Source organism: Capricornis sumatraensis, chromosome 11 (genome assembly GCF_032405125.1).
Source record: "Capricornis sumatraensis isolate serow.1 chromosome 11, serow.2, whole genome shotgun sequence".
Lineage (NCBI taxonomy): Eukaryota > Metazoa > Chordata > Mammalia > Artiodactyla > Bovidae > Capricornis > Capricornis sumatraensis.
In genome coordinates this window covers 42267321-42294500 of record NC_091079.1, presented here as the reverse complement: position 1 = coordinate 42294500, position 27180 = coordinate 42267321, and the positions used below count along the sequence as shown (strand labels likewise).

General features: G+C 41.3%; 1 protein-coding gene across 1 annotated transcript; it reads right to left on the bottom strand.

Annotated features, from left to right (window-relative positions):
* Positions 1-1771: 1771 nt before the first annotated feature.
* On the bottom strand, positions 1772-27078 carry TGS1 (trimethylguanosine synthase 1). The gene is made up of 13 exons (XM_068983792.1): positions 26975-27078; positions 24383-24447; positions 22476-22648; positions 21095-21911; positions 20372-20489; positions 19355-19441; positions 17826-18000; positions 15808-16122; positions 15329-15470; positions 13628-13771; positions 11548-11764; positions 9929-10007; positions 1772-2152 (listed from the first exon to the last, which is right to left on the bottom strand). Exons 1-13 carry the CDS (start codon positions 27076-27078, stop codon positions 2030-2032), a joined length of 2559 nt encoding a protein of 852 aa, XP_068839893.1. The 3' UTR covers positions 1772-2029.
* Positions 27079-27180: the final 102 nt, after the last annotated feature.

The window sequence follows — 27180 nt, the reverse complement described above, 5'->3', positions numbered from 1 at the left end:
AAAACATACGACATATACACACAAAAACATATGGCACCAGAATGGATGAGTGATCAATGGAAAAAAAAGTTTTCACAAACAGAATATTACACATACATGAAGGTCAAACTTCAAACTGATGGAGAAATGTTAGTTCATTTGATAGTAAATGATGTAGCAATTAGCTATTCATTTGGTGGAAACATTAGATGCCTAACACATGTATTTTAGGTAATAAATAAATGAAAAACTGCTCACACTTACTAGTCATCAGAACATGCAAATTAAAATAACTTTGTTCAGACTGGTGACAGTAAGAAGTGAAAATATATGTTTTTGAGGCTGCAGGGAAAACCAGTCTGTTTCAAGCATAGCTAATAAGAATATACATATCTGTAGGGCAACCTAACATGATACACTAAATAAAAAAATAACCATGACCTTTGACTTAAAAATTCCACTTCTAGGAACCTACGCTACTTAAAAATATACACTGTAAGTACTATCTGCAACTGCAAAAACTGGAAACAATATGAGTTCATAGTTGGGTAAGGTTAAAGAAATTCTCATAGATTTGTATTACGTGATGGTTAGAAGACATATATGTATTTATGTGGACAAACTTGTCAGACATTAAAAACAAAAATCAATCCAATCCCCCCCCCACCCTACTGTGTGAGGACAAGGTTACACTGAACAGAGAAGTGTCTTAAAGGATACTCACCAAAGTGTCAACAGTGGTTGCCTTTGGGAAGAGGAGTGGAAACATGAGCAATGGAGATGCAGAGGAAGGGTCAAGGCAGGGGAGGATGGTAGGGTAGGTGTGTTAACTTTGTATTTAAATTGCTGGAATATATATTCACTTTTATAAAAGGGTTTTTAAAAAGTTTCACAGTAAGAAGAAAAAACCAAAATGAGTTGGACTAGAACATGATTTGGCTTCTAAGGAAGATTTTGTTTGAACAACGGGGTTGCTTGATAAGTTCTTTGGACCACTGGTAATCTATCAGTGAGTCATTTTATAACTCAGCTATATCTGTGCCATCAGCGAGTAGGCGTATTTTAACCCTGGTTAGGCTTCCTGTTCTATCTACACACAGTCATGTATGTTCAGTAAGACAAATCAGTTTTAATATTAACAACATACAAGCATGGAAACGCACTGTGGACAAAGTATATGCATGAAAGGTTAAGTGACAAAAACTAAAAAATAATTGGTGATTTTGGATATCTGCTTTTACCCCTCCCGTCTCCCACCCCAAGAGGCCAGTAAGCATATCCTAGGGCTAAGGGCCATGTATAGAGCTGTGGATGACCAATGCTGCCATTGTTTAAAAAATGGTGAGAAGTTTACGGTATAGACACTAATGCTACCTGATGAAAAAGTATAAAAACCTAGACCGCTGACAGATTTTGATGTTGCAGATTAAAAAGAAATTAATTTAATCCTTAATGATCAGTTCTACTGCTACCGTACTGCAAGGCAAACAGGCAAACTTTGTGAAGCAAAGTTATCATTGCTCTATTCTCCAACCCAGTTGCTTTTTATTTATTTATTTTCTAATATTTACTGGAAATTCTCTACTTTGTTTCAACCCCCTGGCTCCATCCCAGCCAAAGCCATGTTTTGTTTAATGTTTAATATGCCTGTATTATTGGAAGATAAAGGTCCCACATCCCCAGTGGCCAGAGAGCCCCATGTCCATGAATTCTGACCTACTTGTAAAAATGACTGAACACACTTTTTAGATGAATAATTAAGAGACACATTTTCTTCCTCTGTTGACTGCCATTTTAATAGAAAAAGAATATAAACTTTTACTCTATAAAATATATATCATTTTTTCCCATAGAAACTTAAAAAACACTAACTATAAAATAAATGGATGCTTAAAAGCAAATTTCACATAGTACTGCACCAGTGAGGGAAAATGTGTATTTGGGCACAAATACCCACTAGACTCTGGACACATCAGTGAGCACAGAGAGTAACTCCGGTGAATGATAACTGAATGCTACATGATCTTCTGGTCTCTCTGTCCCACCTCACTTATGATTCAGAGGTTGATCTTCGGATCAGGTCCCCAAAATAAGCAGTGATTGTCTTCAATCTATTATTAAGAAAGTTTTGTTCTATTTCCACTTGCCCTCCAGGCCCAGCCAAGGATGCCACCTGAAAATGGAACAGAAGAAAGCCATACATACATAAGCATGATTTCAAAATAAACCTTCCATTCAGATGCTTTATCAAGACAATACCACTCAGGCTTTTGATTTAAGACTTTCAAATAATGAGGCATCTCAAATGTTCACTGTCACTTTCCAGGTGGGTATTAGTGAACTGTTTGGTGGCAGAAATACTTGTTGTTTCACTTTTGACATTACGGGTAGGTCCACAGTGCTATGTTATTGTATAAGACTTCAGTTCAGTTCAGTAGCTCAGTCGTGTCCGACTCTGCAACCCCATGAGTTGCAGCACGCCAGGCCTCCCTGTCCATCACCAACTCCCGGAGTTCACTCAGACTCACGTCCATCGAGTCAGTGATGCCATCCAGCCATCTCATCCTCGGTCGTCCTCTTCTCCTCCTGCCCTCAATCCCTCCCAGCATCAGAGTCTTTTCCAATAAGTCAACTCTTTGCATGAGGTGGCCAAAGTACTGGAGCTTCAGCTTTAGCATCATTCCTTCCAAAGAAATCCCAGGGTTGATCTCCTTCACAATGGACTGGTTGAATCTCCTTGCAGTCCAAGGGATTCTCAAGAGTCTTCTCCAACACCACAGTTCAAAAGCATCAATTCTTCAGCGCTCCGCCTTCTTCACAGTCCAACTCTCACATCCATACATGACCACAGGAAAAACCATAGCCTTGACTAGACTGACCTTAGTTGGCAAAGTAATGTCTCTGCTTTCGAATATACTATCTAGGATGGTCATAACTTTTCTTCCAAGGAGTAAGCATCTTTTAATTTCATGGCTGCAGTCACCATCTGCAGTGATTTTGGAGCCCCAAAAAATAAAGTCTGACACTGTTTCCCCATCTGTTTCCCATGAAGTGATGGGACCAGATGCCATGATCTTCATTTTCTGAATGTTAAGCTTAATCTCTCCAAAGCCAGAAGTTACAGAACTTAGAGGAACAGAAAACCAACATATCCTTCCGGAATATCAGGTTTATTTATTAAGATAGAACACATCAGAGAGCGAGACAGACCTGTCCATCTCTCATGGGAGCTCCAGCTTCTATGACCTGACTCTTGATTCCTGGGTGGGCTCTGTGCTGTTCTCCCAGCTTGAATCACCTCCTCCACCTGCTGCTCTTACATGTGTGTATTTTTAAGTCTCCCCCCCCCCCCACTTTATTGTGATTAAATATACTGCTCTTTTTGAGGTCTACTCGTATATGGTGACTGGCCCTGTTATTGAGAAGCTAAAAGCACCACCATCCCTCCACCTCTAAACAGTTAAGCTTAAAAGGATGCTTCATAAGAGCAATGCTTTACTACCCTAAGTCCTTACACAAAGTTTCATTTTAGTCCAGCATCTTTTGTCTAACCTCTCAGGTCTATTACTAGCAAATACACTCCCTTCTAACCATCACCAGAGACCAGTTTGTTGAGGGTGGCGGGGGGGTGAAGGGAAAGAGGGATGCAGTGGAAGCCTGGGAGTCAGAGACCTGGAGACAGGGAGTGGGGGAGAGAGGGCTCCCGGAGTACCAGGGACTGGTTTGGCGGTGAGACATCTAATCTCAGTAGTATAACATGTGCTCCACCAGCTTCTGGCAGGAAGTAAGATTTACTGTGCATTATCAAAGAGCATGTATTCTACAGTACTTCAACTTCTCCTTAGAAAAATGTCACAGACACAGAAATAGGGAAGAAGTAAAGGTCATTCCACGGTACATGCTGAAAGAAAAAAAAGAGGTTGTTCCACTAGGAAAGTAACAATGTCAATATCAACTTCTCCCACAGAGATGCAAAGAGATGGCTGTGTTTTTATCAACAGGGATAGATCACAGCAGAAGCCAAACAGTATCTGTTACGATGAGAAGATACGTGTATACATCCCACTATTTACTAAAAAGGCATAAAATAATTAAAGTAAAGGGTCATGAAGAGTTGGACACGACTGAGCGACTTCACTTTCACTTTCATGCATTGGAGAAGGAAATGGCAACCCACTCCAGTGTTCTTGCCTGGAGAATCCCAGGGACGTGGGAGCCTGGTGGGCTGCCGTTTATGGGGTCACGCAGAGTCCAACACGACTGACACGACTTAGCAGCAGAAGTGAAAAATAGTGAAGTCATCTCAGAGCAGCAATTATTAGCAAGAAAGAAGTGTTTCGTTTTCTATTCTGATATCTTTGTGCCTAGGCAGTGTATTAAAAAGCAGAGACATCACTTTGCTGACAAAAGTGTGCATTGTCAATTCAAACACATGGTTTTTTCAGTAGTCATGTATGGAGTCATGTGCGAGCTGGACAATAAAAAAGACTGAGGGCCAAAGAACTGATGCCTTTGAACTGTGGTGTTGGAGAAGACTCTTCAGAGTCCCTTGGACTGCAAGGAGATCCAACCAGTCAATCATAAAGGAAATCAACCCTGAATATTCATTGGAAGGGTTGATGCTAAAGCTGAAGCTTCAATACTTTGGCCACCAGTTGCAAAGAGCCAATTCATTAGAAAAGACCCTGATGTTGGGAAAGACTGAAGGCAGGAGGAGAAGGGGACAACAGAGGATGAAATGGTTGGATGGCATTGCAGACGCAATGGACTTGAGTTCGAGCAAATTGTGGGAGATGGTGAAGGACAGGGAAGCCCGGCATGCGGCAGTCCATGGGGTCACAAACAGCTGGACATGACTGAGCGACTAAACAACAGCAATCTTTGTGCCAGTCTGATTTTTCACACGGAAGGGTAAATGAAGAATTTTGTCTTTAACCAATGAAAGGCATATTGACTAGTATATTTAAAATATAATCGCTTCACAGTAATTTATCCATGAATTAAGATATAACTTAAGCACAGTATTTCTCCCATTCCTTTAAATAATGATTTACAAAAAGAAAGTTGACACTGGCAAAGCAGAAGTCTTCTCTGGGTGTGGGGTGGGGACTGAGAGGAAGAGGAAGGAAAGGAGGAGAGACGAGGTGGGTGAAGAGAAGTGGCGCTGAGCTGAAACAGCAGCAGAAAATCTGTTGGAACAGGGACAGCAGAGCACCCAGAGGCAAGCGGCAACATCTCAGTTCTACCCGTAACTTGCTCATCAATGCAGAAAACCATTAAGATGAGGTTTGGCTTCCTAAATCTAAAAAGGAGGAATATTACCAATCTCCCTGAAAAGAGCACCCTGTAATTCATACACAGAATTACATTAAAGTGAATCTGAGAAGGTAGGGTTTCCTGCACTTGGGGGTTTTGGGTAGGAAAAGGAATGAAGATGTCTTACGTGGGAGTTTTTAGGGTCTATGACAGATTATTTTTTTCAACAAGTAATGAGTAAATGGCTTAAGGGTTTTTCTTCTAGGCAGTGAAGTGCACCAAAACCAAAACAAAACCAAAGGATGCATTTGTGAATATCTCATTCTAGCCAGGAGACTCAGACGATGGACAACTAAAGCAAGTATTGAAAACACCCATCCAGTGTTTAGAAAGAAACTTAAAATTATTTGTTACTTTAAGTGTTCTATTTAAAAATGATTTCTAACCTTAGCCTTTTTGTGCTTTTAAAAGATATTTTCACAAGTACATACATTTTCAAGGTTATAATTCTGGAGTTGAAATTGTAACTATGTAACTAAAAATTATGTAGTTCAAGGCAATAAATAATATTTTGTTTCAAGCAAACTTATTGCCATCAATTTACAGCTGTCTTTATTTTTCACTAGTAGGTTTAACTGACAAAATGTCATCTGGTTCCTTCCCCTTTTTTAAGTTTAATAAATTGAGAGGGGTGGGGGAAGGAGAGGGAGAAGAAGAGGAAGAGGAAGGAGGGAGGGGAAGGGAAGGAAAGAAGTAAATAGATGAAAATCAGCAGTTCCCAATTACAGGGTATATTTTTGGTACTGGACCATAATATACTACGTTTACCAAAAGAAATGCCAGTCTGTCTGGACGGGAAGCACAACTAAGAACTGGACTCATGAACTCGACTTCATGTCAAGCATGCCACTCTGCTCTTTCTAAACCTTGCCATACCATCTCTTCTCATTTAAAAAATCTTACATGTGGTCTACCTGTGGCTGATTCATGTGGATGGATGGCAGAAACCAATACAACAATGTCAAGCAAGCATCTTCCAATTAAAAATAAATTCAAAACAAAAGTTATTAAAATATATCAAACAGATTAACATTGGGAGAAAAAAATCCTATATGTGGATAGATTTTCATTTTAAAAAGAAAAGCTGATTTCCCACAGTAATTTGATCCAAATTCAATACCGGTATAATGCATTTGAAATTTCAAGTTTTTTTTTTTAACTTTTATTATCCTATAGTATCATTACTCCCTCTAGAGGTAGAATATGTGAATGAGCTAGCTACCAACTGCAATTCTGGCAGATGTGTGAAGTAAACCAAAATGCAAGAAAAAAAGTTCACTTTCTGCTTGGGCAAGCGTTCATTTAGCTAGAAAAAATTTACTCACTCAAACTTTCGTGATAGTGAATTTCCTACTGTCATTCAAGTTCCCAAATATCCCATCTAATGTTTAATAGAAGGATCATTTAGCCTCCTGTGAGACTAGTTATGATGTACAATTATTTTTTCTTAAAATTTTTTTTTCCTTTTCTTGATGTGTAACATACATGCGAGAAAAACAGAATTATGGAATAGGCTCAGCCTTATCTTGGAATCTAGAACTGAGTCACATGAGTAGCAGATGTTAGGTTTAATATTCAATTTGATATAAAAATACATAAAGCCAGAAGAGAGTGCTTTTTCTTTCTCCTGTCATAGCACACACTTCCTGAGAGACCTGATGTTTAGACACAAAGGCTCACCAGTAGATGACAAGCACCAAGATCTAAGATTATCGCCTTAAAACTCAGAGGAAGAGCTCAGACTTGTTCATTCTGTTTCCTCGTCTTTTAACCCAGAGAATCTCACTTCTGGCGGCACATGACAATCACTTGGAGTGTTATAAAAATTCATGTGTGGGCCTCACCCCAGAAAATAAATTGGAGAGGATCTTCCCCAGTAGACTTGAGTATGAGTAGTTTAAAAAAGCTATTCAGTGACAACTATACAAAGAAGAAAACAGGAGAAAATCTTCAAGACACTGAATTTAGCCATCGTTTCTGGAGATGACATCAAAAGTACAGGCAACAAACAAAAAAATTAGCTAAGTTGAACTTCATCAAAATGAAAACATTTTGTGCATTAGAAGGCACTACTGAGAGAGTAAAGAGGGACTTCCCTGGTGAGCCAGTCCCTAGGACCCGGCACCCTCACCGCAGGGAGCTCAGGTTCAGGCCCTGGCCGGGGAACGAAGATCCCCCAGGCTGTGCGGTGTGGCCAGAGCAACAAGAGTAACAAAAAACACTTCAGAGGCAACCCATGGGATAAGAGAAAAAACTGGGAAAGCATATATCCAATAAAGGGTTAATACCCAGTAACCCAGAACATGAAAAGATGCTCAGCATCACTTAGGAAAGCACAAGTTAAAAGCACAGTGAGGTACCGCTCCATACCCACTAGGATAGCTATTACCAAACAAAATAACAAATGTTACTGAGACTGGGGGCAAGTCAGAACTCTTGTGAACTACTGTTGGGAATGTAAAATCATTCTGTTGCTGTGGAGAACAGCCCAAAATCTAAAAATAGAACCATGTGATCCAGCTGTTCCATTTGTGGATACATAACCAAGAAAGCAGAAAGCAAGGACTTGACCAGACGTGTGTACACCCGTGTTCATAGCAGCATTATCCACAGCAGTCAAAAGGTGGAAACAACCCTGAATGGGTGACAGGATGAACAAAACGTGTGTGCGTACAACAGAATGTCATTCAGCCTTAAAAATAAAGGAAGATTCTGACACATGCTACAACATGGTGAACCCTAAGGACATTATACTAAGTGAAAATAGCCAAACACAGAAGGACAAATATCGTATGACTCCACTTACTGAGGTACATACGAGCAGTCAGATTTACAGACACAGAGGGTAGAAGGCGGGCGTTGGGGGCAGTGGTGGACGGATGTGGAGCTAGCCTGTGATGGGTACAGAGCTGCAGTGTCAGGAAACAGAAAAGTCCCGAGGCACGTGGTGATGACGGCTGTACCACAACGTGAATGCATTTAACGCTCCTGGATCGTATGCTTAAGAGAGATTTGGGTGAATTTTGTCATGAATGTTCTACAACAATTAAAAAAAATAAAAAAGCTATTCAGGTGATTTAATTTGCAGCCAGACCTGAAACCCAGCATTCCAAAGATTAAGCAGATGAAGCAAAGATGGGAAAGCGTAACAAACAAACGCAGGAACATGTTCAGTACATTAAGTGTTACTGGTTAGTAGAGGAGAAGAGAAAAATCTGCAATCTGGAATGTGTGTTTATAAACTAGATTCTGTCATTTTACAATTTGGGGGGGGGGTTGTGTTTGCACCTCATGGCTCGTGGGATCTTAGTTCCGTGATCAGGGATGGAACCTGTGCCCTCTGCAGTGTCGGCAGTCTTAGCCACTTGACCACTAGAGAAGTCCCCGTTTTACAAATATTAAAGATATCCACTCTGCCCTCTAGGGAAATCATGACATCTTTATCTATTGTTCTTCTTCCAAATCTTAGTAATGTTTACATTCTTTCCACAATTACTTTAAGACAGGATCTTCTGAGTAACAGACACAAGAATTTCTGAACATTTTTGGGCTGAAGGGACTGTGAAAAATGGTTTACCTCTTATTTCATTTATCCTTCAAAAAAACACATTAGATGGGATAGAAAGAATTTATATATGCGAGGAATGAAGAACAGACAGAAGTAATCTCCCAGAAGAAAAAAGGAGACAAAACACCAGAAAATACAGTTATAGGACATTAACTTTCATGTAATAGATGTCCTGATAAAGGGAAAAAGATGGTGAGAACATAGCTGAATAAATAATGGAGATAATTTCAGAGTAAAATATGATGAACAAAGCTCAATGAGAGTCAGCTCTGAGAGTGCCAAACAGGAGAGAAAGGAAAAACCAACAGCCAGCAATGCTGGAGTAAAACTTAAAGATGAAAGACCAAAGATTCTCAACAGCATACTTGGCACAAAGCAGATATGTGATGAAAGTGAAAGTTTCTCGTCCAACTCTTTGGAACCCCATGGACTATATATATAGTCCATAGAATCCTCCAGGCCAGAATATTGGAGTGATAAGTGCTTACAAAACACATCAACGAAGGCATGACACCAAGACATCCTCAGATCTCTGTGAAGCAGTTATTATTCTAGGGAAAAAACCAACATGTTTACAATAAATGTTTGTGATATGAACAGAACAAGGACATGGGAATGTTAGTCAAGTGCCCTACACCTCAAGGCCATAGAAAAAACTGTTGGTCACATTAAGGTTTCATCTGTCTGTATATTTCCATCGAGGCTGTCATTTTCAGGAACACCTAACACCTATTCTCAAGGCAGGCTTCAGTAAAGACATCTTGGCTATGTCAGGTGGGCAGGATTGGAACACAACACATTCATCCTTTCAGGACATGGAATGAAAAGCCCTGAGTGTTCTGTTTATGGGCATGTGTGCCAGGAGCCAAGGAGATGAACAGGATGAAATGGGCGTGGGTAGACTTAACTGCTGAGCACTTCTAATTTTCTAATAATAGAAAAAGAAAAAAGCCAGGCACTTCTCATAAATATGCTCTCAAGTAAATAATACCCTGTATCTTTTCCTGTCCAGTCTCTGTCACAGTCACACCAGAGGTTCATAGAAGATCTTCAGTAATGGCTTACCTGGTCGATATCAGCATTTCTTGGAAGAAAAAAAACGATATTATTAGTGATCTTCTGGGAAAGTCTGAAAATTTCAAAGGTAGACAGTAGTTAAGGAAAAGTAACAAAAACAGCAGTTGATTTCTAATCAGATATGTTCTTCAACTGCTACATCATAACCCAAATGTATTCGGATATGGAACATGCTCTATGTGTGTTAGTTGCTCGCGCATGTCCAACTCTGAGACGCCATGGACTGTAGCCCTCCAGGTTCCTCTATCCATGGAATTTTCCAGGCAAGAAAACTGCAGTGGGTTGCTATTCCCTTCTCCAGGGGTTCTCCCAGACCCAGGGATTGAACTGGGGTCTTCTGCATTACAGGCAGATTCTTTACCACTGAGCCACCTGAGAAGCCCAACAGTACCTCTAACGGGACCTAAAAGAGAGCAAAGGTCTGTCTTGTCAAAGCTATGGTTTTCCCAGCAGTCATGTATAGATGTGAGAGTTGGACTGTAAAGAAAGTTGAGAGCCGAAGAATTGATGCTTTTGAACCGTGGTGTTGGAGAAGACTCGAGAGTCCCTTGGACTGTAAAGAGATCCAACCAGTCCATCCTAAAGGAGATCAGTCCTGAATAGTCATTGGAAGGACTGAAGATGAAGCTGAAACTCCAATACTTTGGTAACCTGATGTGAAGAGCTGACTCATTGGAAAAGACCCTGATGCTGGGAAAGATTAAAGGCAGGAGGAAAAGGGGACGACAGAGGATGAGATGGTTGGATGGCATCACCGACTCAATGGAGATGAGTTTGAGTAAACTCTGGGAGTTGGTGATGGATAGGGACGCCTGGCGTGCTGCAGTCCATGGGGTCACAAAGGGTCAGACATGACTGAGTGACTGAACTGACTGAACTGTCTCCAACAGGTCAGGGATTAGTAGTTTAATCTATGTATTGGATTATCCTAGGGTAGGAAACCAAGAGCTAGAAACACACACTCTTTCTTTCTGCTATTTCCTAGTTTTTGTGAAAACAGGATGAATGGGAAAGCACAATAACCACATCTTTCTAGTAAAGAATAAAGACAAGTAACTCTGTCCACCCTATTTTTTCTAAATTTTAATTAGGGATTTAAAACAATTCCTGTTAAGAGCCATAAATGACTCCTCTGGGGAACTGAGATAAAAGGAAAAACAACACATGCTAGTTTTCCTGAAATAAGGGGTTTGCTCCAGTAACCTGGAGGAATAACAGGCAGAACTTGGAGACGCAGACAACTTAGGTGAGTGTGAGCCGAAGTCAGGGGACAGTCACCCAGAGTCCAGGGACAGCTCCTGAGGAAATCCCTGATTTCCAGACAGTAATTCCAAACAATTAATGCCCTTAAGTTCTTGTTTTTTAATGGGACAACTGGAGAGTAACCAATGGAAATATAACCTCATATTTGCTGTAATTTTTGGAGATCAATCACCAGTTAATTTTTATGGAAAACAAACTGGAATCTTTCAAGTGCTATTAGCTAACATCTCTCCTGTTCACTAATTTCACACACACACACACACACACACACACACACACACACACACACACGTTTCCTCTCCACAACCACCATCTGAGTGAACTCTAGGACTTTCAAAGGATATCCGTCAGGAGACATCATGGTGCTGATGTCGAAGATCTCGGCAGTGGCGTAGTCCGGTCCTCCCCAAGGTGGGCTGAGAAACACGATGTCAGCCTTTAGACTAGACGCCAATTGCAGGAAATCTCCACAGATGAACTCGATCTTGTCCACTACGCCGTAAATTTCTGCATTATTGCGAGCAAGATCGATCTTAACAGGATCAATATCGATGGCAATCACTAAAAATAGGAACAAGAAAGAGGAGTTCAATGATACTGATTGTCAGTTATATGGACGAGTCCATCTTCTGAGCAGTCTTTATTTTCTGTGCGTTTAAGTCCCTTTTAAAAAAAGTTTTTAAAGGGAGATTTGGCCACATTAATGAGAGAATTTAATTTAAAAATATCACCTAACCTAGGAAGATTCACTTGTGCTATATCAAGAAAATGAGACCAAGGATGTGGCTTGCAGAGCTGTCTCACTTAGGCCGCTGGGCCAACGCAAGCAGTGAGGTGGTTACCCATTATCCCAAGCCTGGTCTGTGGTCAGAGGTGGACGGTAGACACGGGAAGGTGATGGCTGCACAGACAGTTTAGAAATGCTAAGACTTTAGATAAGACCAATTTCCTCAAGATGAGGCAATGTCCAAAAGTAGACAGATTTGACAATGTCTACAGTAAGGCAAATAAAACACTTTTTGACAAACCTATGTAGCCAACTTATGAAGAAGAGATGCAAAAACACCTGCTGATGATGTTTAATGAGACATTTTAGGTAGAGGGAACAGATGTCATGTTTTTACTACAGGGGCTCTCACTTAATTTACTTCAATTTCATAATTAGCAACACAAACGTAAGTTAATTCCAACTCACTCATGTCTTACAGTAAATTACTCATGTGCACCTGTGTGTGCAACAGGATGTTAGTGGCAATATTTTATGTCTGCAAGGGCGGAGTGCAATCCTGATGCACACACCATGGTTGACAAGGAAACAGCTGTATTACAGAAAATGTTGGTTTCAAGGTTTGTTAATGCTTTAGGGAAATAATGCACTAAGTAAATCACTGGAGCAATGAATACAGGCACCAACGCTATGTTGCAAAATCATGCATCCACAACACTATTCTTCTGATAACATTCATATTTATAAAAGGGACAAGGTCTTTTTAGCTGCTTAATCTGCTGAATTGATAGCATGGAGACAGACGTAGAAATACACTGTCAACAGCAAAAATTCAACAGAAAAAAGTGACTTTCAACACCAACTGTATTTGGCTAACGGCCCTGTTTTCATCTGTGCTCTCCTGGAAGACATTTTTGTTTTCAGGCCTAACAGAGTGTGAACAACTCAATCTGGTAGGTGAATGAAGTGCTGATAGGTGCTGGAGGATACTGCGGGGAATTGCAATGTCCAGGAATGGCGGCCACTGGCACCTTGTCCAGTCTCGTAGAGCCTCCCCACAACCCATCCCGGGAAACAGCACACGTATTATCTACTTGACACAGTTCCTGACAGATATATAGTAACAGGTCTTCTTTCCTGGGATTCTGAAGTCAACCAACCATGAAGACAGTCTTAATATTTAAAAGGTTCTTAGTGTCTTAGGACGTCAAAGCTGAAAGGTATCACAGGGTTCTCTCAATTTAATGTCTCCTTTCCATTAAGATTAAAGGAAGCCCAAAATCATACAGTGGGTGAGGGCAAAGCTGGACCCCACTGCACCATCTACGCTTCTCTTCTTCCAGAGAACAGTCTCTCCCATTTTAACAGTTTTACTTTTATATCATGTTATAATCTTGCTGCTGCTGAGCTGGGTCTGTGTGATCTTGGGCAAATTATTGCATGTCTTATTTTTCAGTTTATTTGTTAAACACAGAAAGTATAAAAGATACATATCACAAGACTGTTGACTAAATACAGTGATACATATTAAACACAACAGTACACAAAGTGTAGTCTTAATATATGCTATTATTGTTAAGTATTTGGCATTAAATTATCAATGATTATATCTCAGTAAAGATAGGGCTGAAGGAAAATGAAGCATCTGATGAATAAACTGAAATTAATTAATGAGTAAACCACTGATGACCAATTACCTCTCTTCCCTGTTAGAGCAAACTGAATGGTATTCCCTCCAACTCCGCAGAAGGCGTCCACAACGGTGCCACTCTCCAAGGACTGGCTGACTCTGCCCGCGATATGCTTGGCGATCTTCTCAGGAGTAACTGAAAACCAGCCCTCTGCAAAGGGAGAGGTTTCTGTTAGGACATTCAGTGTCAAGAAGCCAAGCCAGACACAGACACAGCAAACACTGATGTATACTACTGAACAAATACCTAAAAACAACTCAGTTTCTCCTTTCAAAAAATCATATATTGTCCAGTTTGAAAGAAAGGTCTACAAATTTTGTTATAAATGGAGCAGTACTATCCCCAGTCGCAATTTCCACATAAACAACCACCTCTGTTCTTGCCTGATTCTTTTACAAAATGCCTCCAATAACTGAAAGCAATACTGATTTTTCTGTCTGAAGTAGTAATAACTGACTGCTTATCGTGGAAAATAGAAAGGTAGCTGTTCTAGCTGATCAACTCCCCAAACTTCACTGAGGCTCCCAATTAATTCATTCCTAGAGGGGAAGTAATGAACCAGATTTGTACCAGACACTTGGCAAAATCTGCAGAAAGCAAGGATGTGACAGCACGACTGCAGGGCTGTTTTCATCTTCAGTAATGAAGTCCTGTGTCCACTCCCAGCAAAAGGACATGGCCCTCCTCCTTCTTGTCCAACAGGAGGAATTTACATTTTTCAGAATGATATTTCTCTGAACAAAATGATGCACCAATTTTCCTATTCCCTCCCCCTCCTTTTTAAAACCAAAACTTTAAATGGCTCCTCACTGCTAGAAGAATAAACACATAAATTCCTATTATAGAATTATCAGCTTTTATCCAGTCTTATTTCCCCAACAAACTCTATGTATGCTCCCTGACATACAACATTTTACAAATAATTTTAAGAGGTTCAAGGAACCCCGGAAACTCCACCACAGATCAGTATCTCCTGATTTTGACAGTTAATAAAGACCAATATTTAAGTAGCCCCAACATGAAAATAAGCGTGTTTGTGCAACCGAGTGTAAGCTAGCTGTTTAAGGTCATGGTAGGAAAGCTGGAGAAAGAATTCAGACTTTCCAGTGTTAACTGATTAACTTACAGCTTTCTGCACATCAGATGTTCTGTTTAATCATCTATCAATTGTGCTAAAAATATAGAATAAACCTGAGTGTGAGTTTAAAAAACATGTATATATCCAAATTGAGAGACACTGTGGAAGATGACTGGCAGCTGTTCTCTAGAAAATGTCAAAGTCATGAAAGGCAAAAAGGTTGAGGAACTGTCTCAGATTAAAGGAAACTAAAGAGACATGAAAATAAATGTAATATACAATCCTACACTGGAAGGAAAAAAATGCTGCAAAGGACATGATTAGGATAACTGATGAAAGGAGAGCACTACTTTGTTGATTTTAACATGGTAACAATGTTAAATTTCTAATCTTATCATTGTTACATAAATTGATCATTGTTCTTAGAAAATACACACCGAAGTATTCAGGGGTAGGAGTACCTGGATCAGAAAACACACATACACAGAATGACAAGGCAAATGTGGCAAAACGGTAGAAAGAGCTCAATCTGAGTAGATGGGATATGAAAGTTTCTTACAATTCTTGTAACTCTTCTATAAATCTGAAATTATTTCAAAATGAAGTTAAAAATTACACATCCACATTACCTCTGTCTAATTTAATCCCATCGTCAAAACGGGAGAAGAGCCTGTACCTCTGAGCCCAGTACTTCACAAGCTCAGGCACGGCAGCAATCTCAGGGGGCAGACTCAGCCCCTTTTTGTTCTTCTTTTTCTTTTTCTTCTTCTTCTGACTTTCAGCTAGAACAAAAGAACAGAACCAATACAGATGCTGACTACAGAAACAGGAAATCATAGGTGAAATTATCTATAGTGTGGTTACATCAAATAACTAGAGTTTGGGGCTGCACTCCAGAACACGCAGCCTACAGAGCAGCATGGAGGAAGATGCCAGTCTAGTGGCATTGATGGAGGTGCTCAAACAGCTCCGTATGTGAGTGAATTTTTATTTTACTGTGCTTGTTCAGCCGAGGGGGCTCTGAGTCTGGAGTGTAGATGATCGTAAATGATAACGAGGGAAAGGCACACTGAGAACAATGACCTTCTGCCCCTGACAGTGGGAGCACACGCTCACCTGCAGCCTCTTCCTGGCGAGGGTCCGAAGCAGCCTGGGGCACACAGCCCTCTGTATCTGTCCCGGCAGCTTCTGGGCTGGTCCCGTTATGCTTCTCTGCCCCTACTTCCCCGGCTGGACACACAGCAGGATGCTGTCCAGGCTCTGCCTCACTCCTTTCCACTGGGTCATCCCCCTTCTCAACAGACACTTCTGGTTCCTCTGAGCCACTGCTCGTGCAAGTGTCTTGCACGTTGTTATGAGAAACCGACTCTGGCGATGCTTCTTCATCCACTGGTTCCTTAACCCACTTTAGAAATTTTTCTACCTGAAACGTTAAGATGTTATAAGCATGAATTAATTCTCTGTTTGTTACAAAGACCATGTCTACCTGCTTTACCATTTGTTTTTTCTTTTTTGTTTTTTTTTGCTTTACCATTTGTGACTTGACAAGCTGTGTCACAGTATTAGCTCAGATATGTACACTACATCATACAAGTTAATAATAAGTAATTCCAACCTAAATGTTACCTGGACATACCATGACCTCACTTAAAACATAAGACGATGATGTTCCTGCATGCAATCAACACTAAGAGGATAAAGGTCTCTGTTCCAGTAACTTTCCATTAGGTCTTCTAACAATATAACCGTACTATACATTACCATTACAAATGCACTCATCTATTGTTGAGCCATAACTTTTAGTTTTTCCAACTATACAGAATTTTCTGCAATGGCCCAGGCTATTTGATCTATGTTAAATGGTACTCAGCATCAGAGATGAACTCCACAAAGATTCAGTGTCAATCCATCTAAAGAAAATGTGAGCTGTCTTCCAATGAAGCAGCAGAGTCAGTAAAGTGATTCCTGAGAAACAGGGTTCTTCTTTGAAATGCGAACAAGGCTCAAGGTCAGATGACGCACAATTCCATGTAATTTTCTAACATGAATATCCTTCATAATAGATCTTCCTGATCTTCCTAAGAGTCAGGAGATGAGAATAAGAGTGACAGACAGGCAATGGGCGGAGACCACGACCTAGAACCTTCTTTGGGGGGCACCAATCGGATACTAAGGGCACAACAGCCACACTGATTTTACTTCCTCAGCCACACACAGCAGTTATATTTCAGCTCTTCGGCCTTGGACGAATGTATGGGACCACCACATCCAACACAGTGTAGGAAGACCTGTTAGACTGATCAAACTGGTACTAGGAAATTTGTTCCAGATATAGCCAGGGCCACTCACATAGTAAAATAACACCACAAAACAAGCAATCTGAAATACAGTAAAAATAAAACCAGCAATAAATCTGTAGCATGTTTTGGAAGGATGGTGAAGTTAAGGAGAGATAATGTACCCTAAGGGTAAAACACAGTCATCACGGGGCGTGAGGCTGTTTCATCGCTCTACAGCGCTGCCCCAGAGGTGGCAGACACAAAACTGCTCACTGGATGGTGATCTTTTTCTATAACAGAGAAGAATCACTCAAGAAACGAAGCAAAAGCAACTCTAACTACTTTTGTTTCCTAGGTACTCAGAAGGCTGGTACAGCAAAATCCGAGAGAGGGGATGTGCGTGCTCCAGTTAACAATGTGAGTCACTAAATTAGCCTTGGGGCTCATGACAGCAGGGTGAACTTGTCAGTGCAAAGTTAAGATTGATCACCTCTAGATGACCTCAAAATTAAGGCTTACAATAGCTGCTGTCAGAAATCAGGCCTCCAGGATGGTGCTTAGCCTGAAACAGATGAGATGTCACTGCACATGTCAGACACCATCACCTATTTACTGTTCCACATGTTACTACTTTGCAGATTTCAAACATCCCCATCAGACCACCCCCAAATTACCTATTCTGCAAATTTCATTCACACAATAAAAGCCTTGAAGAAGCAAATGGAACAGAATTTTTGGTGCCCTGACCACCACAAGAAGCAGGGTTCTCATTCACAAACAACAATTAAGCAGCCAGGGTCATAAACTCAGACTAGGTTTGTAAATGTAGAGCAAATGTTACACACACCTTACTCAAAGTTCTGCTTTTCTTAAAACCAGTTTTATCTGACTCTTCAGTGAAGAAGATGTGCTTGTTTTTCATGTTGATTTGTCGTCTCATGTCCAAGGACTTTGACTTCTGCTTCATGTTCTTCTGCAGATACCTCACCCGCCGGCGACTGAAGTTTGAAATTCCTCCGTATCTGTGACCAAAGCAAAAGGAGTGGACTCAGACATAAGGGTCTTCAGATCTCTTCACACAAAGAGAAGAAACTAACAATTTTCACTATTTCCTATTAGCAGTCAATACTTTCATTTCATTTTTTTAAATTATGGAAATTACAAAATAAAGTTAAACATGCAGAGGACTTTTTAAGGTCTAGCTTGTAGTTTAATTCTCAAGGAAATGTGAAACACCAACGGTGGGAATATCAACACATCTTAACTAAAACAGAAAGGAGAAATTATATTGTAAAATGTAACAAAGAAACAGCAGGAAACTATAATCCCAATGTTCATTGGGGAAAATACAATTTTTCTCACAGTAAGGTGATGCCAAAGCTCTTCTAACCTTGTTCTGGATACGTTCAAATTATCTTGAAAGTGGCCACTAGATTCTTAAACCAATCTGAACTTACCTAAGAAGTAAACCCCCGTTACTAAAGTAACTAGAGAACATCTGCTGATCTAACCATATGAAGTTTTCCAGTCCTAGAAGACAAATGTCCGTTGTGAAGCCTTCGTTGACTCTCTGAAGCCTCACTAACTGCCTCTCCTACAGACTATTAGGGACCTACAGTGTAACATACAATTCAGCACTTAAACTCTGAAGAGTTTGGCTTTAAATGTCAAGTGTATCTTTTACCCACATTATAAACTTAATAAAAAGTGTATCTTACCCTTCTCTTTCACTGAGATTGTGTGCTCCAAATAGAAGAGCAGTTAAGTTAAATTCCAGGTAACAGAATAAATCTCTGAATATATACCAGCAAGAGCTACCTAAGTGATTTCTCAATAAAATTACATGTGGCTAGAAATAAATTCTGCCAGGAATTTTAAAATGTGGCAGTGATCAGGAAAACCCTTTCTATTATTAACTTCTATTTAAGTTAAATTCCAGGTAACAATATATCTCTGTGAATATTTACCAGCAAGAGCTACCTAAGTGATTTCTCAATAAAATTACATGTGGCTAGAAATAAATTCTGCCAGGAATTTTAAAATGTGGCAGTTATCAGGAAAACCCTTTATATTATTAACTTCTATAAACTCTAGCCTTAAATGATTATATGGCTTGGAGTACAAAGAGACGATTACAATTCTGTAGACTAAAAACACTGGATTGCTATGAAGTACAACTGAGTTAATAATGTGAATATATCAAATGCACAGTGTTAGCTCTACAATGCTTACTAATAAGAAAGGTTAGTGCTTTGACTGTAACACCTCAAATGCCATGAAATATGTAACCACCATTCCCTATCTGAATATCAAGAGAACCTGAGGACTGCTGAGTGGTTAAGATTTCTAGAAGAAACAGCGTTGATGGAACATTACTTTTGCCCTGAGCCGTGCTTGAATCCTAGAAGAGAACCATCGTTGTCAAAGTTTGAGTCCGGGTTTTCATCGAGGTCCAGCTCATGACTAAACAAACAAAGCAAACAATGATAAGCCATTAACTATAGAGCCCATTAGTTCAGGCAAATATTAAAAGTCAACCCATGTAAACTTTCCCATCACAGCAGTCAACCACAGTTCACAAACACAAAAAGACAGGAAGAAGCGCAGTTCAATCAGGATTTACCAAATGAGATCAATTACTTAGTAGTGTTTGGGACACAGTAACAAGCACTCAAATCTTAAGTCAAGTAATTATCTCTATTCCTGAACATGGTACAAATATAGATTTCTCCATTATGTTTTGGAAAAACACCCGTTAACCTGTAGCCTTAACTAATCTCCTAGGTGATATCTCTAGAGGTTTTCCTTAAAAGCAAACAAGGAAATATTTGAAAGGTATCAACCCAACCAGAAAGTTACAGAAGAAAAAATAACGTTATGAAGGTTCTGATGAAAGTGACATTAAGTAACTCAGCAGCCCACTCTTTTTGACCACACGGACTATTGCCCAGCAGGCTCCTCTGTCCATGGGATTTCCCAGCAAGTGGGTTGCCATTGCCTTCTCCAGGGATCTTCTTGACCCAGGAATGGAACCCATGTCTCCTGCATTGCAGCTGGCTTCTTTAGCACTGAGCCACCATCGCCACCTTTTGTGGAAATCTTCTAGTGACCTCTACTACATGGGTGACAGTAACAAATGAAAACGATGAGAAATAACTCTTGCAAATTAAGTTAAGCTCACTGTGTGTATGTAGAACCTACGAGGTCCCAAGAATATAAGTATACACCAGTATACACACAGTCTCTGCCTCTAAGGACCAGTAGAAACTGAGGAGTTAGCAAGAACATGTGCTGTTTAGAAAGAGAAGGTAGAGATGTGCTCTCCTGCAGTAAGTTCCCGAGTTCCTAAAGCGTGCTGGTGTGTGCTGGAGAGAAAGGTGGTGAGTGACTCACCTCCTCTTCAGTTTGCTTCGCTTCTCTTCAGGCGGATCATCTCCACTCTCATCCCCATCAGTGCCACTGTGGTGGCATCTGTCTCTGACTGTGTTTGCTTCTGAGGACTCCTGTGAATCTAAAGAGGTGGAGATATCACAGTGGGTTTCTGTCCCTGGTTTGATAACTCTTCTGTCATTTCCAAATGCAATCAACATCTTCCAGGGCCTTTCCTGCAAAGAACTGCATGCCAGACCCCATTTATTTATTCTGTGTATCCACATACAGAATCCTCAGCTAGGTCTATGAAAGTCTAAAAGTTCCCATGATCTAACTACTTGAAATGTCAACTCTAAGAAATTTCATGGTGGTCCAGAGGTTAAGATTTGGCACTTTCATGCCTTCACTGCTCTGGCCTGGGTTTGATCCCTGGTTGGGGAACTAAGATCCCTCAAGCCAGGGGGTACGCAAAGTGAAAAAAAGAAAAAGTGAACTGTGAAACTACTTTTCCTCATGGCTGTCCAAATCTATACACATTAATCCACAAAGTTACCTCTGTGACATCTGTTAGCTATCACACTTTGATGAAATCCTAATCTAAGAAACTCTAAAGATGGCATAGTCACATTTAATTAAAAATAACTTCTCTTTCTTAAGAAGCAAATACATCTAATGGTCTCTAATAGAGCTTTTAACAACAGAAATGACAAAAAGACAAGCACCAAAAATCTAGGCCAGTCTTACCCTGAGCTGGCTGGTCTGTGCTTCTGCTCCCAGACGAGCTGCTTTCCATGGTTCCTCCATGACTCCGTTCACTGTGGCCAGAAGCAGGGCATTCTCTTCTGCTGGGAACTTCACTCAAACACTGACGTCCATCACAACTTAGGGAGGGATCTAGTTGTCTCTGTTCTACTTTCTCTGAATTCAGACTTATGTTACTAATTCCATTGAGAATTTCACTATGATCTTTATCACTTGAACTAGAGCTTTCGCTGCCAACGGATAAAGATGGGGGAAAAAGTTCATCTGCTTTCATATGATTTTCGTCTTTTTTGTTGTTAACTTCTATTTTAGACCCACCAAGGTCTGTATCTCGGCTTTGTGAGGCATCAAAAGTCCAGCCCTGAGATTCCCAGTACTGAAACTGTTCCAGATAGTACCAATACATCTGACTGTAGTGCTGCTCCCACTCCTCCTTTGTGTCTGGAACATTCCATGGTTCTGGACACAGGGTCTGATCTGCATGTTTCTCTTGCCAGCTTTGCCACAGCAGTCCTCCACCATATTCATTCCAGTACTTTTCCCACATCTCTGTAATTTCCAGCTTTGGACCTACTGTGTTTTCAACGGGAAAACTTTCAGCCTCAATGTCTTTTTGGCTTTGAACTTTGTACTTTCTAGTGTTCTCATTCTCAGATGAAGAAGGATCGTCCGAAGCCGAAATGTCATCTTCTTCACATTGTCTCCAGGATTCTCTCTTAATCTCATCTAAGTACTTCTTTTGATATTTTTTCTTTTTCTTTTTCATTATTTTAACTTTTTTCCTAGTATTCATAGATTCCTACAAAGAGAAGTAACTTGAATATAAACTGTACTTCAGAAGCTGTAACAATAGGTAGAATCTAAATCTATCTTGACCTTAAACAAAATACCCTTAACCTCCCAACCTGGGTTTTTGTGACACAAACAAGTGAATGGTACTATCTATGTTTCTCAAAAGAGGAATCATCACACACGAGACATATCAAAACCAGAACCATAATTTCTAGTTATCTTATAAATACGTACATACATTTAAAAACAGGTGTATGCATATGTGCTAAGTCACTTCAGTCGTGTCCAACTCTGCGACCGTATGTACTGTAGCCCACCAAGCTCCTCTGTCCATGGGATTCTCCAGGCAAGAATACTGGAGTGGGTTGCCATGCCCTTCTCCAGGGGATCTTCCCAACCTACGGATCAAATCAGTGTCTCTCACGTCTCCTGCGTTGGCAGGCTGATTCCTTACCACTAGCGCCACCTGGGAAGTGTCCTAATTCAAGAAAGCATTAGATTTGGGATAAAAAGATTCCATGTGATATTTTATGACGAAAATTAAGAAACAAACAATTAAACTAATACTTACCTCAAAATTCTTATGTGCGGACATCCTACCGAATTGAAGGGGCAATCCCATACTCCTCATGAGTTCAGCCTCGGAATCCAGTTCACTCTCATCTGGGTCTGGGCATCTGTTGTCGTGGGGCTCTGCAGGGCCCTGGGAGTGGCCTCCTTCCTCCTCTTCCGCGACTTGTTCTCCTACACACAGTGGTTGTTATGTTAGCTTAGTCTCAGAAAAGATTTAAATGCAGGTTTTATCATCCTCATTTTAATGAAAAAGAACTTGAGATCCAGAATTACTACATGACTTGCTCAAAGTAAAGGTGTGCAAATGTGACAATTTTTAAGGGGAAGGAAAATAAAAGGAAGGAAAAAAGGAACTGAAGGGAATGTGGACTAGTGAGAAAACAGCCTCCTAGAGCCAAGAGACAGCTTCTAGTCTGGCTCCGCCTGCCGCTGTCCACCCAGCCGCCCACTCAGCTCACTGCACAGAGTGCCTCCTCTTGCTCTACGCTATGCTGGGACTGAGGATGTATGAGGGAACACAGCAGGGAGGCCCTGGGGAAAACAGCCCCATTTCCACATTCCCATCTGCAGCACCGCTGCATTAGAGCAGTGGGTTTAACATGATGACTTGGGGAGTTATTTTAGGAGCTGGTAATAAGAGAAGTGAGAGCCAGGTCTTTAGGCCCTTCATGGGTACTTCAATCACAACTGGCATTTACAGCCTGGGACTCTGTGGGAAAGTTCATTTAATGAAAGGTTTCACTATTAAAAAGGTCTGAAATCCACTGAACCGGAAGATGCTTTCAAGCTCCCTGATTAGAGAAAACCTGTTTTATTACAACAAAACGAGTTTTACTTTATCCTATTACGGTTATCCAAAAGTAGATCATAGCACTAATTGGACAAAAGACACTCAACTTCTCTATTTAAAAAATGTGAGACAAAACACTCTATATGAGCATACTCAATTAGGACTGAGCTGCACTGCAGCTAAATAATCTTAGGCAACAGAATGGGAACCTTAACACTGCACAGATGAAGCCTGAAAAGAGATCCTATGGGCAGAAATTCTACTAAAAGCCAAAGGGGGAAAGATACCAATTTAGGTAATAAAGGACACTCCACTCGCCAGCCCGCATAATGAACTCATGGAGGCTCAGGAGAGCAAACAGGGAAGATGGATCAGCTACACATGCCGTATGCTCCCGTCGGGCTATGCATATTTCCTCATGTTCAGTGGGACCCTAGGCTCTAGAGGAATCTTACTTGTATAGCGTCAAACTGAAACACAACAAACATTCTACTGCGTGGGTAAGTGACGATGCAATGATGGCTCCATCACGTGAGAGCTGGGGAATTTCTCAGGTCACATGACACGCCACTTGTGTTGGTTTTACCTACACCTTGGGCTGCAGTCTTCCCTCTGTGTCTGGAGGAACATAAAGATACACATGGAAGGGACAAATTGGGTCCTGACAGGGAAGTCTGACGGAGACCCAGGTGGTTTTCGGGTGAGGCTCAAAGTGTAGACGAGATTCTATTTGTTATGCGGGAGAGTTAATACAGATGGTAGCTCCCTTACTTCAGGCTAGACTGGATGTTCACTTGGAGTTGACCCTGAACCATTTACCTACAAAACTCCTAAAGGACTGAAACAAGGAGGCCGTGAGAGTGAGGTGGCTCCAGTGCCTGGGTAGCCTAACCCAGGAAACCAAAACCCAAGCCAGAGCCAGGGCACTGGGATCCGAAAACATGAAACTTAAGCACACCATGCATGAGCAGCCAAGTAAGCTTTCCCAAATAAGGTAAGTGCTTAAACTACGACCAGTCAAATAACCTCCCTGCTTCACTTCCGCATCTTCTCTATACAGCATTATGGCTAATTTTAGTAAAAAAAAGGGGCTATTTGGCTTCATACCGTATTACCTGCACTGCTGTCATCGTCTTTAACATAGTAGCCTTTTAGTCCCAAATTGTACAATTTCCGATCTCTGTGAAGCAAATTAAAGAGTCAATACTGACAAAATTAAACTAGAGAAAAAACAAGGTTAAGGCAGCACAGATTAATAAAAAGGTTAAAAAACAGAAAAGCCCTCTGCTAACACATTATTCTTATCTGTAATACAGAGGTGATAATACATAGCTATAGGGTTTTAACAAGGATTGACTGTACGTGCAAAACACTTGGTATAATCCTATACAAGGCACACTATAATGATAACTACTAATTATTAAAGTGGCAGCTCTGGATATTGGGGGAAGAATCTGATCCTCCTTGTGATATACAAACAGGGAAATGTTCTATAAATTTGCAGTAAGAAGTCAGCATAAATGTCAGAAGATTTATCTTACAGATTTACAAACCCATGTGCAGACACTACTCCATCTGCAAATAGGACTAGTAGACAAGACAGTCATGGTCTGAGCTTGTTTTGGATACTAACTTAAAATGAAATTCTTACTAAACTGAAACATAAATCAAGATTAAACAATTTGGTCTCAGTGAGTTTTCAAAACAGTGAATAGATAAAACTTTTCTTTACATATCTCCTTTTACATTTTTTCTTTACTAAGAGAAGAATTTCATAACCAAAATAAACCTAGCAGAGCACTTAAAATAAAGGGGGGGGGGATTTTATTTATTATTATCTTTCTACCAGCAAATTAAGCTGTAATACATTCCATTGTATCTGCCATGACAAGGCCATCTGCAAGAAGAGCTAATACAACTTTTCTGTACACTTGATGTATTTCATATTCCCCGTTTATTTATTTTTTGTATTTCATGAAATATAATGTAGATGGTGACTTAGAAGGACAGTGAATGGGGAGGGGATGAAATGCAATTGGCAATATGCCCTCTGACCCCCAACAACTTGGGGCCCCAGTGGGTGGGAGGGCAGCCACAAAAGGGCATCAGTGGTGTGCCTGCCAACACCCATGCACATTTCTATGGAAATTCTTTTTCCCACTTAGGGCAACTTTCAAACATCTCTAAGAGCACTCATCGCCAGGGAAGGCGCATTTCTGATGCTGAGTATTAGAAGAATTTCCTGTTACACCTGCTAAGAGATCTCTATAGAGCAATCTTTGAGTTTGCTAAGTGTAACTCAGTTCACAAAACAGAGTGATTTGGAATGTGTTATCTGGACCTGGTGGGCTTCCCTGGTGACCCAGCTGGTAAAGAATCTGCCTGCCATGCAGGAGAGGCAGGGTTGATCCCTGGGTCGGGAAGATCCCCTGGAGAAGGGAATGGCAACCCACTCCAGTATTCTTGCTTGGAGAATCCCATGGACAGAGGAGCCTGGCGGGCGGTAGTCCATAGGATCACGATGGGACACGACTCAGCGAGTAAGCACATACACACGTGCAGCTGGACCTGGAACATGATAAAGACCAAGTGACCTGGAACCACTGAACTGAATTGTAAGGCTGGAGACCTGCAGTGGAGGGACACCAGGAAGACATTGCCCTCCATGAGGCCTGGCCAAGCAGCTCATCATCATACCTTGAATGCAACTACCATCAATACCGTTTCTAAGTCGGCTTTTTCTCACAGCACCAGATATGTGGGTAGTCAAAATACACGCTGAGTAAATGACTCTTGGAAATCTCTGAAGTAGAAGTAGCCATTTCTCTACTGTAAAGGGACCATGCATTCCTGAAAGCAGTCAAAAGGAAAGGGAATCCTTTCTGAAACGGCTGAAAGGGGAGCACGGAGATGTTTTGACTCGCCCACTGCCCACACAGCTCATCTGCCGCAGAGCTGGTATGTGAAACCAGATATTCTGTCTCTAAGGACAGTGCTTTTAAATTCTGGCTTGAGAATGTGTTGCGGGGGAAAAATGCCCACGGGCAATGACTTTGTTATGCTTTGTATGAAATCTTAGAGGTCACCACTAGACAACATCACATGACTGTAATACCAGAAAGTATATTTCACTTTCTTCAGTTTCCAGTGAAAGTGTTAGTCGCTCAGTCGTGTCTGACTCTTTGCGACCTCATAGACTGTAGCCCGCCAGACTCCTCCGCCCATGGAATTCTGGAGTGGGTTGCCATTTCCTTCTCCAGGGGATGTTCCAGACCCAGGGATCGAACCCGGGTTACCTGCATTGTAGGCGGATCCTTTACCATATGAGCCACCAGGGAAGCCCAACATTTTTTAAAAAGATGTTAACCAAAAGTCAGTCATCTTCAAACCTTCACCGTGTGATGTCACATCCCAGATCAATTTCATTCGCATTTCACTTCCCTTGCTTGTAACCGTCCTCTCAGGTGGCGAGTGTAAAATAACACCCACCGGCCACCACGTTTTCCCCTAACAGCGCACAAAGCAGATTTCCTCCTTCGCTTCAGGGCCGCAGGCGACCACCCCCTGAAGCCCGAGGACGTTTCCCCCTTTTTCGTAAGCATTACGGTACCCGAGGGTCGGACGCGCTGGCCGCGGTTCTAGGGCTCCATCACCACTGGTTTGCAGCCCCCACAGGTCGGGGACCGAGCGGCCCGTGTCCAACTTACTCCACAAACGCCCGCGAGCAGAGGCAGAGGATGCGCGAGCCCTCCCGCAGGTCTTCGAGGAAGAGACACATCTCCGCCACAGGTCTCCACTTCTCGCAGTACATCACAGCGCCTCAGAGGAGGCGGCCACGCTGCAACCGGCGCAGGCCAGCCACCCCGCCGCGGTTCAGCTGCCGGGGGCCGAGGGGCCCGGCTGCAGAGTACGA

Excerpts from the sequence above, each read along its gene's own strand:
- TGS1 (XM_068983792.1), bottom strand. The coding sequence starts at position 27,078 with ATGTACTGCGAGAAGTGGAGACCTGTGGCGGAGATGTGTCTCTTCCTC. Across the intron at positions 20,490-21,094 it reads CACAGACCAGCCAGCTCAGG|ATTCACAGGAGTCCTCAGAA; the intron begins GTAAGACTGGCC and ends CCACCTCTTTAG. Across the intron at positions 11,765-13,627 it reads TGCTCTAACAGGGAAGAGAG|TGATTGCCATCGATATTGAT; the intron begins GTAATTGGTCAT and ends TCCTATTTTTAG.